The sequence below is a fragment of the Furipterus horrens genome, unplaced genomic scaffold (genome assembly GCF_987537825.1).
Source record: "Furipterus horrens unplaced genomic scaffold, mFurHor1.1.pri manual_scaffold_9, whole genome shotgun sequence".
Classification (NCBI taxonomy): domain Eukaryota; kingdom Metazoa; phylum Chordata; class Mammalia; order Chiroptera; family Furipteridae; genus Furipterus; species Furipterus horrens.
The window spans coordinates 93,764,436-93,781,150 of NW_028327179.1; the positions used below are offsets into that span (position 1 = coordinate 93,764,436).

The following is a 16,715-nucleotide window of genomic DNA, read 5'->3' on the forward strand; positions in this document are numbered from 1 at the left end:
ATTTTGGATATTAGCTCCGCTCAGAGGTATCATTTGCAAATATCTTCTCTCATTTGGTTGGTTGCCTTTTTATTTTGTTGATGGTTTTTTTTTCTGTGCAGAAGCTTTTTGGTTTGATGCAGTCTCATTTATTTTTTATTTTTGAAGTGAAATAAGTCAGATGGAAAAGGATAAAAGTCATGTGGTTTCACTCATGTGGGTTGTAAAACAAAAAGCAAGAAATGAACAAACAAAAATCCCTAATAGATAAAGACAACAGAAGGATGGTTACCAAAGGGGGAGGGGTCAGGAGGATGAAGAGGGCGAAGGGGGTCAAATACAAGGGGAGAGAGCAGAACAGATGTCGGTGGTGAGCGCACCATAGAGTGCAAAGATGTATTATAAAGCCATCACCTGATATTTATATAATGTTATTAACCAGTGTTACCCTAATTTAATATTTAAAAAATTAGAGGTAAAAGGGGGTCTTCTGAGTTGTTCAGTGCTCAGTCTGTTTATTAGGCAGTATAGCCTTAACATGAGTATTTCCCATTAACATAGCCTCCTTCCCAGGCCAAAACCTTGTCAGTTTTACTCTTGTGTGCAGTTACAGTCGAGCATGTGTGTTTTAACAAAGGCATTACATTATTTAAATTTTTTGATTTGTTTTAGAGAAGTTTTTGTATCATTGGTCTATATATATATTTTTTAAATGCCTGCATACTATTTCATAATATTATTGTTTCCTACATTATTTATGTAATAAATATGTCAATTTTTGTGTGTTTATTTTTGTTGTACACCATGGCAATGAAATCCTTGTGTGTACTTTTGTAACTGTTAATTAGGTTTAATATCTTTTTTTAATTGATAATATAAACTCTTTGATATAGGAATTATATTCTCATACTGTTTTATAATTCCCTTTGGGATTTAGCTTATAGAACTGAGCAAATGTGCTAACATAACAAAGCAAGAATATTTACAAGTGGTTGGGGCTGTTACTGTGTCTGGTTTCTATCACTGTACTATTCATTGGTATTACTGCCATCTATTTACACGAGGCAGTACACTCAAACATGCAAGTCAGCCTTTTGATTTGCTCTACTGAAATATTATTTGTTGATTTTGATGTATAATTTTCAGTATTTCCCTCCAAAACCAAGTGGCTTTATTGGCTTTCTGACTGTAAGAATAATACATGCTCGTTGCATTTAATTTAACCAATATAAAAAAGTTCATGCAAACCAACATCGCAGTAATGTCTGTATCTGAATTTACAAAAATGGCATTTTGCCTTGGCTGGGTGGCTCAGCTGGTTGGAGCATCATCCCGTACACCAAAGGGTTGCAGCATCAGGGCACATACCTAGGTTGTGGGTTCAGTCCTCAGTCGGGCCAAGTACAGGAGGCAGCTCAGCTGATTTATGTTTCTCTCTCACATTGATGTTTCTCTTTTTCTTTCTCTCTGTCTCTCCCTCCCTCCCCCTCTCTCTAAAAGTCAATGAACATTGTCTCTGGTGAGGATTTTTTTAAAAGACATTTTATTATGTCTGTATTTGCCATTTTTTCTCCACTTAGCATCAAGAACATTTTTCCAATGGCTCTGTAATGTGTCATGTGGCTATTTTATAATTCATTTAGTCAAACCCCTGTTGCTAGACTCTTAAAATGTTTCTAATTTTTTAGATCAAAAACACCATTGTTAAATTTTATTGTCTATTTATCTATACATAGTTATTCATTGTTTCCTCAAGTTCTTAAAGTACAGTTTCTTAGTCAAATCTTCAAATTTATTTAATAATCATGGGTTGTCCAAAACCTGGTTTTTTATGTAGGATGGAAAAAGAAGAGAAATAAACCATTTTTCTCAGGAAGCTTAGAGGTCATTTGGGAGATAACATTCACTTTTGGAATTTCCAAAGAATAATTAAAAAGCACTTAACAGAATCAACTTTGTTAAACAGTAAAATGGTATCAAATGCTCTTAAGAGTGGAAGTTATCAATATCAGGTGTAGCTGTTTGATCAAGACTTCAGGAAATGGATTGAGGATGGAGAAGACAAAATACAGAACTGAATTTATCCATTAAAACAGTCAAACCTCAGTTCTTGAACGTCTGTCTTGGTTCTCAAACAGTTCGGTTCTCGATCAGCTTGTTCACGGAGAAAATGTCTCGGTTGTCAAACAAAACTTCTGTTCTCAACCCACCAACCCTTTCACGCCGATACCTATATTTCTAAAAAGAAGAAAATGAATCGGTTTTTTCACAAATTGCTTCTCGAAACAGGCTTCCAGAACAAATTAAGTTCGAAAACCAAGGTTTCACTGTATTTTTTCCCATTTACAGTCTAAAAACTTGAATGTCTATTAGTTAAAATATCAAGAACAAAATTATAGGAAAAAATTAATTACAAAATAAATTACTTATTAAATTTAAAAATATAAAACTCTTGGGTGGGGGGAAGCAATGGGGGAAAAATGGGACAACTGTAATTGAAAAAGACAAAAAAGAAACACAAAACTCTTCATGTGGCTTTAATCACAAAGTCATTTTAAGTGAAAGTAACTAAACATTTTATTTTGTTCAATTTGAAGCTCACTCGTTTCAAAAGAGAAGCTGCAGCAGCAAACACCTGTGCACTCAGTGTCACAGTACTGTTGCGCATCAGTGATGAAGTTAGGGTTGATTTTTAATAAGATGACTATGGTCTCAGAGACCATTACCGCAGGCACACTTTCCCTTCACTCACTTTTACAATGATAGGGAATTGTTGGGTTTTATTTTGGCTTGCTTGTTTGTTTTTTATTTTAAATACTCCTGAGCGGCACAATGCCACAATAGATGCTTAATCGCCATTGTCTGGACAGGGTAAAGTAAATATTATCTAGGCCCTTTCTTCTAGGACTTTGGCCCAAAATCTGTGGTGAGCCAGGCTAGACCGTAAAAGTTGGAGGCGCCCAGAATAGTGAAAAGCCCAAGTCATCTGCCTCCTGGAAGAGAACACTTAGGAAAAAAGAGAGCAACAGCAGGAAACTCTTAGGGAAAGGAGTCCAAGCAAAAGAGACAACCCAAGATGAGGCTGAGATGACCTTCCAGAGCTCAGACCAGTTTGTCCTGGGTTGCATCCTGACTACCCTTGCTTGTTAAGTCCAGGGCCTCCTGTGTCAAGTGTTCACCTCTGCCCTCTTTCCCAGAATGGTTCATTCAACAAATATTAACTATTCCTATATACCAGGTACAGTGACGTAGTAGATAAAGCAGAGACATATTATTGTCATTGTGGAGCTCATATTCTAACAAGTCAATAAATCTTTCCCCCTTCTACAAATTTCCCCCCCAACCCCGCCCCAAGACATATATTCCCTTTAACGCTACTCCCACCAAAACTTTACCCCTTACACAGTGGTATAATTTTGTCCTTTATGGTGTTCATTTTGTTCTTGACCAACCTAGTTGCTTTTCTTCCTTTGGTTGGTTGTGTGATGTAACTTTAAAGATAGCATGGGGGAAAACCTAGAATTCCTGCCGAAGGGTATGAGGCAATAGATTTTTAGATTAAACAGTGAAGCAAGAAAATATGTTGCTTTTAAGTTTTTGTTGAGAACAGATTGGGAACAGTTAATAAGAGAATAAAAGATAAGGGAGATCTGTGTGCAGAGTGCTTTTAGATGTTGGGAGTATGTTATCTAAAAATCTTAAAAGATAAGTTAGTGAAATAATTGGAATTAGCATGATAAAGTGGGAGTGATATTTGTTAGATTAGAAATCAGTCTGCCAGTTTTTCTAGTAAGTACACATTCAAAACCCCTGGGAGCCTTTTATAATTCAATCTTTGGGGAGGAGAAGCCTTTTTTCAAAAGCTTTTATCAGTATTATTTAAAAGGTCCCTGGATCCAGGTGAGAATCACTGCACTGGATCAAAGGTATTTCCAACTGTGACATCTTAACTTTTTATGAAGTAAGTATCACCTCCCATGAGCAACTAATAGCTATGGCAATATTACATACAAATGCGTAGGGAGTTGTTGGAATGATTACTGTTTTATGATAGAAATTAAGAAGCCAATTGGTCGTTGTAGCAAAGACGTTAACATTCTTTTGCCATTAACTTTGTTCATTCTAGTCTTATTTTCCTGCATTTTCAAAAGAATATTAAACTAGTATGGCGCAGTGGATTGAGCACCGGCCTACGAACCAAAGGGTCGCCATTCGCGATTCCCAGTCAGGGCATGTTCCTGGATTGCAGGCCAGGTCCCCAGTTGGGGGCGCTCAAGCGCAATGATGTTTCTCTCCCTCTCTTTCTCCCTCCCTTCCCCTCTCTGAAAGTAGATAGATAAGATCTTTTAAAAAAAATACTAAAGTTTCTTCCTATGGCCTTTTCTCAATAAATGTTGCTTAATAAGAAGCTTTGAATTTCTACCTGTCTATAGAAAGTTTCGGTTGCTATTTATTGTTACTGGAAATCTTGATTTGTTAACCCATAGACTAATGAATGAGAGTAAGCCGGGGGGCCTGGAAAAGCACCACATGCTCAGCAGCACAGTGGTACTTCAGGGCTGCTACTGTGGTGAGGGCTTCTTTAATAGTAGCGAATATTCCTTATAATTTCCCAGAGGATAACTTTGAGGACATTGTTTACTTATGTTTTCCCATTTGTTCCTTTACATAATTAAGAACTGAGGCAATAGAGTTTTACAGAGACGATGTTTTTTAGGTAGTCATGAAACCTCAGAGTTGGAAGAATAAAAGCTGCCTGATGGTGGAATTCTTTCTTCAATATCCTAGAAAAATGGTTGTCTAAACTGTTTGAATTTCTCATTTATCTGGTAATTCAGTAACCCCTGAGAAGCTTAGTCCATCTTTGGAAAGCTCTGGTCATTCATTAGAAGGTATTTTCTTACATTGAGAGAGTTAAATCTGACTCCATGGAGTCCCTTGGGGCCATATAATCCAATTGTATTGCATACTGAGAAGTTCTTCATCTCTTGATTCTTCAGTTAATTACTTCTGTTTTCCGGCTTTTTTGTATAGCTTGGTTTTGAGACATTTTGTCTAGTTTATATTCGAAATGTGTTAGCACACAGAATGTGTCTTCTGGAGGAGAGAGGGTTTGCTTTTAAAACCAGCCTTCAGTAAGGTTTGTCAGTTTGCTCCTACTGTCTCCTGAAAGTTAATTTATCTCAGTCATGCCACACTGGAAGCCTTAGTCTTGATGAGTAGATTTTTAAATTTGTCGAATTTTTTGCTCATCCATAGTTATTTATAAATTTCATGTTTCTTTTAAATGTTATCTGGTCTGGCAGTCTTTGTGACAATCTTAAATCCAGTGAATACACTATCATTTTTAACGTGAGGTAGTATACAGAACTAATGATCCTATCCTTTGTTATACACTTACCCACGTGGTTGCTAAGAGCTTTTCTCCAGCTTTGTTCAGATTCTGAGAGGCTTTTTCTTGTCTGTTTGTTCTTAAGTACAAAAGTGGTCATTGTTCCCATCTGTTGGTGGGTAGAATTGACACCTTTTGTTCTGGTGCCAAATTTTAATACTTGTTTATGAAATTTTGTAATTTGAATGTCCATAAACAAGGAAGCATCTGTATATTTAATAAATATTCTGAAGAGTACTGTGGTTATCAGTGAATTTTTGAAAAATATGTTTTCTGTTTAAATAATATGTACCTTTTCTTTTTCCCTTCATAGAGAATGGATCTTGGAGAATGTCTGAAAGTCCATGACCTGGCTTTAAGAGCGGATTATGAAATTGCATCCAAAGAACAAGATTTTTTCTTTGAACTTGATGTATGTCATTTTGCTTTGATGAATTAGATTATCTTTCACAGTAAAACATTTTTAATATGTATTAATTTCTCTTACTAGGAAATGCTCTTAGCAAATTATATTTGTGCTTATATGAAGGACAGTACTAAATTAAGTAAGATCGTAGACTTCTTGACTAACAACATTTTTAGGAAATACAAAGTGAAACTGGGTATGTTAAGAAAATATGTAAAAGTAATGCAATTCATATACTCGTAGTCTTTTGAAAATTAAGCATATTCTTCCCTAAAAGTTGCAATGATTAAGGAAGTATCAATTCAAGCAAATATAAACAACTAATTTCTAGTTCATATAAGGCTTTTTAATAATCTGAATTTTTATGTTCATGTTTTTGTTTATGTAAATATACACATAGAGAGGGAGCATATTAAGGACAATGTTTTTTATGTAAAACTAACAGAAGACATTAGAGGAGATACCATTTAGGTATCTGAGGAACTCTAAATCTGACTATATCAGGTTGTTCTTTCTTTTAATCTTTTTTCTTTTTAAAAAGTATGGAACGCTTTGCAAACTTGCATGTCATCCCTGTCCAGGAGTCATTCTAATCTCTGTATCATACCAGTTTTGGTATATGTGCCGCTAAAGGGAACACTGTTTTTATTTCCCCCCACAAAAATGAGAATTGGATTAAAAAATATGGAAACTTTTTTTTGTATTTACATAAAATATACCAATCCGCATTACATAAAACATACTGGTGAGCATAAATGAGATACTTTTTATCAGTGCGGTAATAGGTGTTTTATTTGGTTTGAGAGTTAAAGCAGTGAATAGGCCTCCCCATCTACTTCTCTGAATTTCCAAGAATTTCTGTTAATGGAAATGGAAACCGTTTATATAAATATAATTTATTATGGAGCTGGAAGAATTGGGGGAAACACCTTAAAGTAATCGGGTCAGCAGAAATTTACTATCATCTGGCTGTAAGGGTGTGGATGTTTAGGTTATTTTCCGTCTTTTTCTATTAAATGTATAGAATGAGTTTCTAGAAATAGAATAACTGAGTCAAAGAATGATTTTGCCAAGTTGCTGTCCATAAGAATTATTAATTTATACTCCTACCAGTGGTGTCTGTCCAGAAAATATCCAGCCATGTAATATGAAAAATAGACACATTTATTGAAGAAGATACAAGAAACACTGTACATAAGACAGTGATGCCCCAAGCCCCTTCAAAGTAGGTACCTTGGGACCTCACACAGTTCTCCTAATCGCCATCAGCTGCCCTGTTGTATTTTCCTGAATCTCATTGATGGTCTGAAATCTCTTCCCTTTCAAAGGCGATTTTAGTTTGGGGAAAAGGCAGAAGTCACAGGGCACCAACTCTGGGCTGTAGGGGAGCCAAGTCACCTGGGTGATTTGATGTTGCACCAAAAAACTCTTCATAAGACGCGATGCATGAGCAGAAGCGTTGTCATGATAAAGCTGCCAGTCACCAGTTGCCCATAGCTGCAGCCTTCTGAGTCATCCGAATAGTTTCCTCAGAGGAATATTCAAGCTTAGTGCAAAATCTGATGTTGTACTTATTCAGTCATTTTGCTACACAGTGCACAGGCACATGTTCACTTAACGGGCGTCTACCGCCCCCACTGACTGGTACAGTGAAGTCATCATTGTTCACGCATGCGCATTCCAGTCCAATCCCCTTGGCTGCCAGGTTACATCCATGTTGTGCAAACTGTTCTTGTTATATTAACAATGGCTGGACTTCTTAGGACAGGCCTCGTATGAGATTATCTATTTACCATATGGCCACATAGTGTGTTGTCAAGATCTTTGCAACTTGCGTAGGTGAAATGTGGAATATAAGTGAAGTTTTAATTTGCATTTCTTTTATGAGTGAGTTTGAACATATTTCATATATATTTCCTCGTCAGCTAACTTACGATGTACAGTTATTTTTTGGCTATTGGCTAATCTTAGATATCAACATTTTTCTAGTTGATTTGTACTAACTATTTACATACTGAAAATTAGTCCCTTCCCTCAGGTAATATTTTGCAGGTTTTTTTCCTATTTTTCTTTTGATGGTTATGGGCCTTGCAGAATATTTGTATTGTTGTCTAACTTATTAATCTTTAAAAAATCTATATTGGATTAATTCAAAAGGCCTTTCCTATTCTGAGGTGATGAATTCTCTCCCATGTTTTTTTCTAGTATTTTTATGGCTTCATTTTATGCACTTAAATCTTTGATCCAACTTGAATTTATTCTGCTCTAAGGAATTGAGGTATAGATACAGCTTTCTTTTTCCAGATAGCTACTTGGTTGACCCAGTACTATTTATTGATTAGTTCATCTTTTCTCTCTCAGTGCTTTGAGATGCCACTTTTCTCTTCCCATAAGGAAACTTTGATAGATTTCTGTTGTAATTTTAAAGAGAAAATTTTTAATTAAAAAAGTTAAGTAGTTTCTTGTTTTTGTTTTTTAACCCTCACAGAAAAAAGGCTTTAGGTGAGCTGTCCTGCTTTTCACTTTCAAGAAATTCTTGGGTTAACTAACCATTTTTACAATTCAGTATGTGCTGAGTAAATTTATACAGTATTCCCTCGCTTATCGCAGGTATTATGTTCTAGAACCCCCCCGCGATAGGTGAAAATCTGCGAAGTAGGAACCTTACATTTATTTTAGTATTTATATATATTTTAAGGCTTTATAAACCCTTCCCACACACTTATAAACCATTCCCAGTCCCTTATTAACCTTTTCCACTCCCTTATTAACCTTTTCCACACTTTTATAAACACTACTTATGTTCTTAAACATATTCTACACTCTTAAACCTACGTAACTTTAACAACATACATATACAGTATGGCAAAATCCCGCGATATAGCAAAAAATCCACCATAAATAATTAAATATAATATTTTTAAAAATCCCGCGATACAGTGAGGCCACAATAAGTGAACTGCGATATAGAGAGGGACTACTGTATTTTTAACGAAAATGCTTATGTTTTAAATTAGCTGTATTTTTGTATTATAAGGTGAAAGTCCAAAATGCTTAACTTGGGAATAAATTTTAAATTTACTTTTAAATGAACTGTTATCTAATAATAGACATATTACTATATACCTGACAGATGTATTTTATATAAATAGTGAAGTGGATTTTTGCAATGCAACACTGATAAAATTCTCAATTTTTCCTATAACATTTTCATTTTGGAAAATTTGAAAAACTGTCACATATTCATATACTCAGAAATAATTATTCTTAACATTATATGTATGCTCTCACCTCCCCTTTTTTGTTTGTTTGCTGCTTTATTTTACAAAGTTGGGATCTGATTACATGTACCATTTCGTAACTTTTTATAAGTGAATCATGAATATTTTCTTGTGTCCTAAAGTGTTCTATTATAAACGTTTTTTAATGGCTAAATATAAAAATTTTTACATGTTTTTGGATATTTAAGATATTTGTAACTTTTCATTATTAAGTATAACACTATGAAGAACATCTTTGAATACTAATTTTTTCATTTACCTGATTACTTAAAACAAATTTCTGAAAATAAAATTGCTAAAGTGGGGGGACATTTTTAAGGCATTTGCTACCAATTACTGTATTGCCTTTTTATAAAGGCTGCACTGGTTTATGCTTCCTTCAGCGAGTATTATTTCCATTTACTCTTTCCCAATTTGATAGGTGATGAATAATATTTCTGAATCATAATTAAACCTTCTGTTATATTTTTACTTCCATAGTTAACATTTCTAAAAAGTGTAATTTTTGAGTAAAGGTATTTCTGAACAACGTTAATTTTTTTTCTGGCAGTAATTGTCTTTTAAACTTTGTAGGCTATGGATCATCTGCAGTCATTCATTGCAGATTGCGATCGAAGAACAGAAGTAGCTAAGAAAAGATTGGCAGAAACTCAAGAAGAGATTAGTGCTGAAGTGGCAGCAAAGGTAAGAATTTTAGTCTTTCCAATAATACAAAATATAGTTTCAACTTTTAATTTTTTATTTGGAGAATTACACTCACAGGAGCTTGCAATGACATATGCAGGAAATTCTATGTACTCTTCCTTATGTTAACATACCTTACACAGCTGTAGTATGGTATCAAAGCCAAGAAGTTAGTAACTGCTCCAGTCCTTGCATTTTATTCAGATTTTACCCATTAATGCATGCACTTAGGTTGTATGTGTTTGTAGCTATGCAACTTCATTACATGTGTAACTTGGATAATTACTGCCATAATTGCATTTAACTGTAGCATCATCACAAGATTCCCTCCTGTTACCTAACCTTTGTAGCCACATAACATCTTTATAATTATTTTCCATGTTTATAATTATTACTTCGCCTAATAATACTACATAAATGGACTCATGCAGTATGTATCCTTTTAAGATTGTCTGTTTTTACTTAGCACAATTTAAGATTCATATAAGATGTTGTATCAGTAGCTCATTCCCTTTTGTTTCTGATATGATATGATATACTGCAGTTTAATCATTCCCATATTAAAGGTGACATTTCGGTAATTTTCAGTTTATTATCTAATACCAGTAAAGCTGCAGTAAACATCCATGTACAGATTTTTGTGTGGACATAAGTTCTCATTTCTCTGGGATAAATTATACCCAAGAGTGCAATTGATAAGTTATATGGTAAAGTCATTTTTAGTTTTGAAAACAAGTGCTTAACTTTTTTCCGAACCATTTTACATTCCTACCAGCAATGTGTTAGTGACCCCTTTCTCCACATTTATGCCAGCATGTGGTGATGTCCCTTTTAATTTTTCTATTTTCAAAGGTGCATTGTGATCTCTCATTGTGGTTTCAGTTTGCATTTTCCTGATGAGTAATGACTTTGGACATTTTTTTTGACATGTTTATTTGCCATCTGTATATCCTCTTCAGTGTAATGTCTGTGTGACTTTTGTCCATTTTCCAAATGGAATGTTCATTTTCTAACTGTTGAGTTTTGTGTATTTTATTCACTAGTTTTGTTGTGAACTTACATACAAAAAGTAGAGAGAAGAGTACAATGAATCCCAGTGAATTCAAAGCTCTACCACCTTTCTGTTGTTTCATTATTTTTATAAGCAAATCCTAGGTGTCATATTATTTCATCCCTAAAATACAACCACACAATAATATTCATAAAGTTAACAATTTTTTATATTATATTTACAGTGTGTTTATTTCTCCTATGTAGTTGGTATGATCCAATTAGAGTCCAAAAAAGGTCCATATGTTGCATCCTGTTGGTTTGATAACTACGTTATATCATTCTGTATCATTTAACATAGTCTGGTACATTCTGTGAAAATGCAGAATGGAATCAGTTACCCAGATAGAGTTCAAATAATAGCATTAACTATTGTGCTTAGGTATGTATGTACAAAGGAAAAGGAATGCCCTTATTTGAGAAAAGGGTTACTTTCAGTGAGCTTTTTCTGAGAAGTTCTCTAAAGATGGAGACTATCGAGATGGGCATCCTAAAGTACAAGGTATCTACTATCTCATGGTTGACAGGGATCCACAAGTGCTGGCTAGACCCCAAGCAATATTGGTTATCCTTCACCACAAAAATGCTGTTTAACAAACTACCTGAAAACTCACTGACTGAGAACAGTAAGTATTTTTTAAGCTCGTGAGTCTGCAGTCAATGATTTAGGCTGAACTTGACTGGGCAGTTAATCCATGGGCTTACTCCCATGTCTTCCAGTCAGCTGGGGGCTGCTGAACTATGTTCTCATGGAGAGAGCAGAGGTGCAGAAGCATCAAGCCCAGTCCTGTGAGCGCTTTTCAGGCCATCCCTTGTGTTATGTTGCTACCGTTAACCAAAGCCTGTTAGTTATGTGTCCAAGTTCAGATTCAGGGTATGATGATCCTCGGTAGAAAAGCAAAGGGCATGGAAACAAGGAAGGGTGAAGAGTTTGGGGCATTAATGCAATCATTCCATGGCAGGTATTTAAGGAAAAACCCCACTTTGTTAAAGAGGTAATGACCATGGAGTTGGGAATTTCTTTGAGGGGCAAATATCTTTGAAAGAAATTTGAAAAGTAAGTATTATTGGCACACTTATTTGTTGGGACTGGCTATCTATCGAGTTAGAATTTTCTTTGCTAATGTAATTGATCACACAGGATAAATACTTAACTTGTGGCCAAAGTAAAGACTATATATCAAGTTCCATTAAAAGAAATGAACTAGGTTCCCAGGATTATGGTGGTGCTGCTGCTGCTGAGTAGGAGGAGGAGGCACATCAAATCCCAAGGCAAGAATTAATCCCAGTGGAAAGACATGGACTAAGGGGGAAGAGGTGCCATGCTAATATACTAAGAATCAGTAATGTGCTGCGCATGTGTGTACAAGGCGCATTTTCTCATTTCTCAGAGCTTTGTGAGATACTGATCTCAACTTCCCAGGTGAGGAAGTAGAATCAGGTGAAGTAATATGGCCAAAATGGCAAACCTGGTAACTGAGATTTGGCCATAAGCGAGATCTGTTGGACTCTAAAGCCATATCTTTGCTTGAAAGAATATTCATCATTTTATTTCTTTAACATATATTTGAGCTTATGCTGTGTTTTGGGCCTTAGAAATACAAAATGGAAAACATAGATAGCCACCTTTAAAGCGGTGTGAGATATATATATATATACAGTCTTCCCTCACTTATCATGGGTATTACATTCCAGACCCCCCCGCGAAGTAGGAACCTTACATTTTTTCTACACTCTTAAACCTACGTGACTTCAACAACATACATATACAGTACTGCAAAATCCCTCGATATAGTGAAAAATCCGTGATAAATAATTAAATATTTTTAAAAAAAATCCCACGGTACAGTGAGGCCATGATAAGTGAACCACGATATAGCGAGGGACTCCTGTATATAAATTGTCATAAAAGACACAGAGGTAGCACAAAAGGAGGGTATGGCTCTGCTTCTGTGTTTTAAAGAAGATGAGATGGTGATTGATCAGGAACGCTTCACAGAGTAGACTCAAATTGGGTCTTGATGTGTGAATAGATATTCACTAGGCAGGCAAGGGAGGTAAGGGGAGACATCTCAGAAGTAGGGAACAGTATGTGCTAAGTCACAGGCAGAAAACAACATGGCAAGTTTGGGAAACTATAGATTTTGTTGTTAAGTGGGGAAATGGCAAGAGATGGTTTAGAAAGGTGCAGATTAGAGAAGAAAAAGTATTTTATACTTGGAATACACGGCCACAGCAGAGGTTGGAAAGTAATAGTTACCTAGAGATCTGATGTATTTCTGACCTCACCAAAGTAAAGGCATGCCGAAAACATCCTAATGGTTCATGTATTCATTTGTGATATTCTCAGAAAGCATTATTTGCTCTGGCTGGTGTGGCTCAGTGGATTGAATGCTGGCCTGCAGACCGAAAGGTTGCCGGTTCAGTTCCCAGTCCTCAGGGCACGTGCCTGGGTTGTGGGCCAGGTCCCCAGTTGGCAAAATGGGAGAGGCAACCGAGTGATGTTTCTCTCCTGCTCTCTCTCCCTTATTTCCCCTCGCTCTAAAAATAAATAAAGTTTTTACAAAAAAACCCAAAACACGTTATTTATACTAATATCACCTTAGATAACTTGTCTTTCCTCAGCATTTCTGAGCTATTTTGAACTTTGATATTTTCTCTGCTTTTTATTCATGATTTTCTTTTCTTTTTATTTCTAGGCAGAACGTGTTCATGAATTAAATGAAGAAATTGGTAAATTGTTGGCTAAGGTGGAACAACTTGGAGCTGAAGGGAATGTGGAAGAATCCCAGAAAGTGATGGATGAAGTAGAGAAAGCACGGGCAAAGAAAAGAGAAGCAGAGGTAACAGAATTCTTAATGTCGGTGTGCAGAGCTTTAGCATCTGTACTTAGAGAACATATATTTGCCTGGGAATATTGAAAAGTCATTACTATTAAAAATTAAAGCAATTTAAAAATCTTTAATTAGTTCATGTCATACTAGTGGATTATGTATCAGAATTAGTGGTTTTTGGAACTTAGAGCCATTGATATGATGAAATTTATTTCCGGTAAATAAAATTAGCTAGCTAGTCACAGCAGATGCACATGCGTGCACACACTGCATATACCTGATCACTGTGATACCCTGTCCCGCATTCTGCTCCCACGCAACTGTGGCATCCCTCTTCTCTTCCCACCTCAGTGTAGCCTGCTAGCACTTTGAGAGACGCTTCTCATCTTCGCCACAGTGCAGGTTAAAATCCTACATCCTACAGACAGAGCTCTGTTTTGTTTGGCCCAAATTCTATTTTGATTTTTAGAAAATTGAATACCTTAATATGATATTATATTCTCCACTTTTGCAGTAGTTTTTATTGCTTCTAGCTGCATCACACCTGGGGTTAATTGGTTACTACAGCCTTAAAGCGGAAGCTTAGGTCATTGATTTTAGACCATTTAATCTAAGCACAACTACAGCTGCATCCCACAGGTTTTCATTTTAATTCAGTTCAAGATACTGTGTATTTGCTAGTATTCCTTGTGCTTTCTTCTTTGACCTATGGGTTATCTAGGAATGTGTTTAGTTTTTATATATTTAGTGTTTTTTGCACATTTTTTTTTGTTACTGATATTAATTTAATTTTGTTGTTAGAGAACATCAGTGCAATTTCTTTTCTCTTAAATATATCATCTTAAATATGTCAGTACTTCTTTTGCAATCCTGTATATGGACTGTCTGGTGAATTTGTTTTTTGTTTTACTGATTTTAGAGAGAGAGGAAGGGAGGGCGAGAGAAACACTGATACGTTGTTCTACTTATTTATTCATCATTGGTTGATTCTTGCATGTGCCCTGATCAGGGATTGAACCCACAGCCTTGGGGTACTGGGACCATGCTCTAATCAACTGAGCTACCCAGCCAGGGCTCTGGTGAATTGTTTTATCTGCACTTCAAAAGAATGATATTCTGCCTTGTTACAAATGTGTATAATGTCAGTTGAGTCAAAATAGTTGATTTGTTCAAGTTTTTTATATCCTATTGATTTCCGTCTACTTGTTCTGTTGACTGAGAGGAGTGGTGAAGTCTCCCAACTCTAATTAGGGGTTTGTCTATTCTTTCCACTTTTGTCATTTTTTTGTTTCATGTATTTTGAAGCTGATATTAGGTTAATATATATTTAGAACTATTATGTCTTTTTGATTAATTGAATCCTTTATATTTTTGAGATGTCCTTCCTCATCCTTGATAATATCCTTTATTCTAAAATCTTCTTTGTCTAACATTAATAAAGCCTCTTTAGCTTTCTAAGTTAAAGTTGTATACTCTAAACCCTAGATAAACTCCTAGAGGAAGAAAAGACGTATAATTCATAGTGGAAATAAAATGGAATCCTAAAAAATACTTAATCAAAAAGAAGGCAGGAAACCCTGGCTGGTGTGGCTCAGTGGATTGAACGTCAGCCTATGAACCAAAAGGTTGCTGGTTCAAGTCCCAGTCAGGACATATACCTGGGTTGCAGGCCAGGACCCCAGTTGGGGCCATGTAAGAGGTAACCAGTTGATGTTCGTCACATCAGTGTTTCTCTCCCTCTCTCCCTCCATTCCCCTCTCTAAAATAAATAAAATCTTGGGGGTGGGGGGAAGAAGGCAGAAAGAAAGGAACAAACAACAAATAGAGATAGATAATAAATATAAGGATGATAAATTTAAAACCAGTGTACAGATAATTTCATTAAATGTAAATGGTGTAAACATTGCATTTAAAAGGCAGAGATTGTGAGGTTGAATTTTTTTTAAAGCAAGATTTAGCTATATGCTAGCTACAAGAAATCCACTTTAAATATAAAGACAGATTAAAGGTAATAGGATGGAAAAAGATACACCCGTCAACCATTCTTGATCATTTTAATCTCTTAATGTTTAGGGTTTTTTAAATGTAATTTATCAATCCAGACATTGAACATTATGGATTTTCAAATGAGAAGTATTTTATAGCTAGTTTATTTCCACAAAAGACTCCCAGTTAATGAAGCCAGTGAGCAGTGGTACTTTGCTTTCACATACAGTTGCGTAACAATGGGGATGCTTTCTGAGAAATTTTCTGTTAGGTGATTTCATTGTTGTGTGAATACCAAGAGTGCACCTGAAACAAACCTAGATGGTATAGCCTGCTACACACCTGGACTATATAATATAGCCTCTTGCTCTGTAAAGGAGGAAAAATAATTTTTCCTCCACTCTACTGGGTTTTTGGCTGAGACATCCCTGTAATAAAAGATAGATTAACCAGAGAAAAACAAAAGTTTAGTAACATGCTTATCTCCTATGTACACGGGAGAAACCCAGGAAAACTGAGTAACTCAAAATGGCTGAAGCTACTACCTTAAATGCTATCTTCAGCTAAAAACAAAAGAACATGTTGAGGTGGGGGGATTCTGTTATGGGAAGTTTCCAGGAAAAGCACAGTAAAACAAAGGTAAGGGTGTTGTGCAGATATAAGTCCTCTTTTGCATTGAGTTCCAGATATAAGGCCAATTAGGTGATTCCCTTCTTCCTAGTATTCCTATACCCGTATAAGTGGAGATTTTCCTTAACAAATAATGTCTTTTACAAAGCGTAACTTCTAATTGGTTTTTAAAACTTCTCCCATGTCTGCTCACTCTTAAAATTAACCAACCTAAAATAATCCTTAGGCCAAATACACATATATTGGCGTGACACATTGTTCCCTTCCATCTCCTAGGCTACAGATCTGTACAGCATGCTAGGGTACCGAATACTGTAGCAGGGGTATTTGTGTAACGTGGTAGAAGAGCTATAACATCATTAGGCAAAAGGCACATTTTAGCTCCATTATAAGCTTATGGAACCACCATTGTACATGCGGCCCATCACTGGCCAAAATGTCATGCAGTACCTGATGAATATATTGCACTTTTC

General features: G+C 35.7%; 1 protein-coding gene and 1 non-coding gene across 6 annotated transcripts in view; one reads left to right on the forward strand and one right to left on the reverse strand.

The window, feature by feature from the left end:
• The window catches only part of LUC7L2 (LUC7 like 2, pre-mRNA splicing factor), a 68,764-nt gene that overhangs the window by 35,715 nt on the left and 16,334 nt on the right, over nt 1-16,715 (forward strand). For all 5 annotated transcript variants that reach the window (XM_090287574.1, XM_090287571.1, XM_090287570.1 and 2 more), the window contains 3 exons: nt 5,685-5,783; nt 9,632-9,742; nt 13,492-13,635. In XM_090287574.1, the coding sequence (XP_090143700.1) occupies nt 5,685-5,783; nt 9,632-9,742; nt 13,492-13,635 (354 nt within the window). The remainder of the gene's footprint in view (nt 1-5,684; nt 5,784-9,631; nt 9,743-13,491; nt 13,636-16,715) is intronic.
• Nucleotides 6,314-6,415, reverse strand: LOC150002208 (U6 spliceosomal RNA). Its single transcript, XR_016513277.1, has one exon. It is a non-coding gene; the product is annotated as a U6 spliceosomal RNA (small nuclear RNA).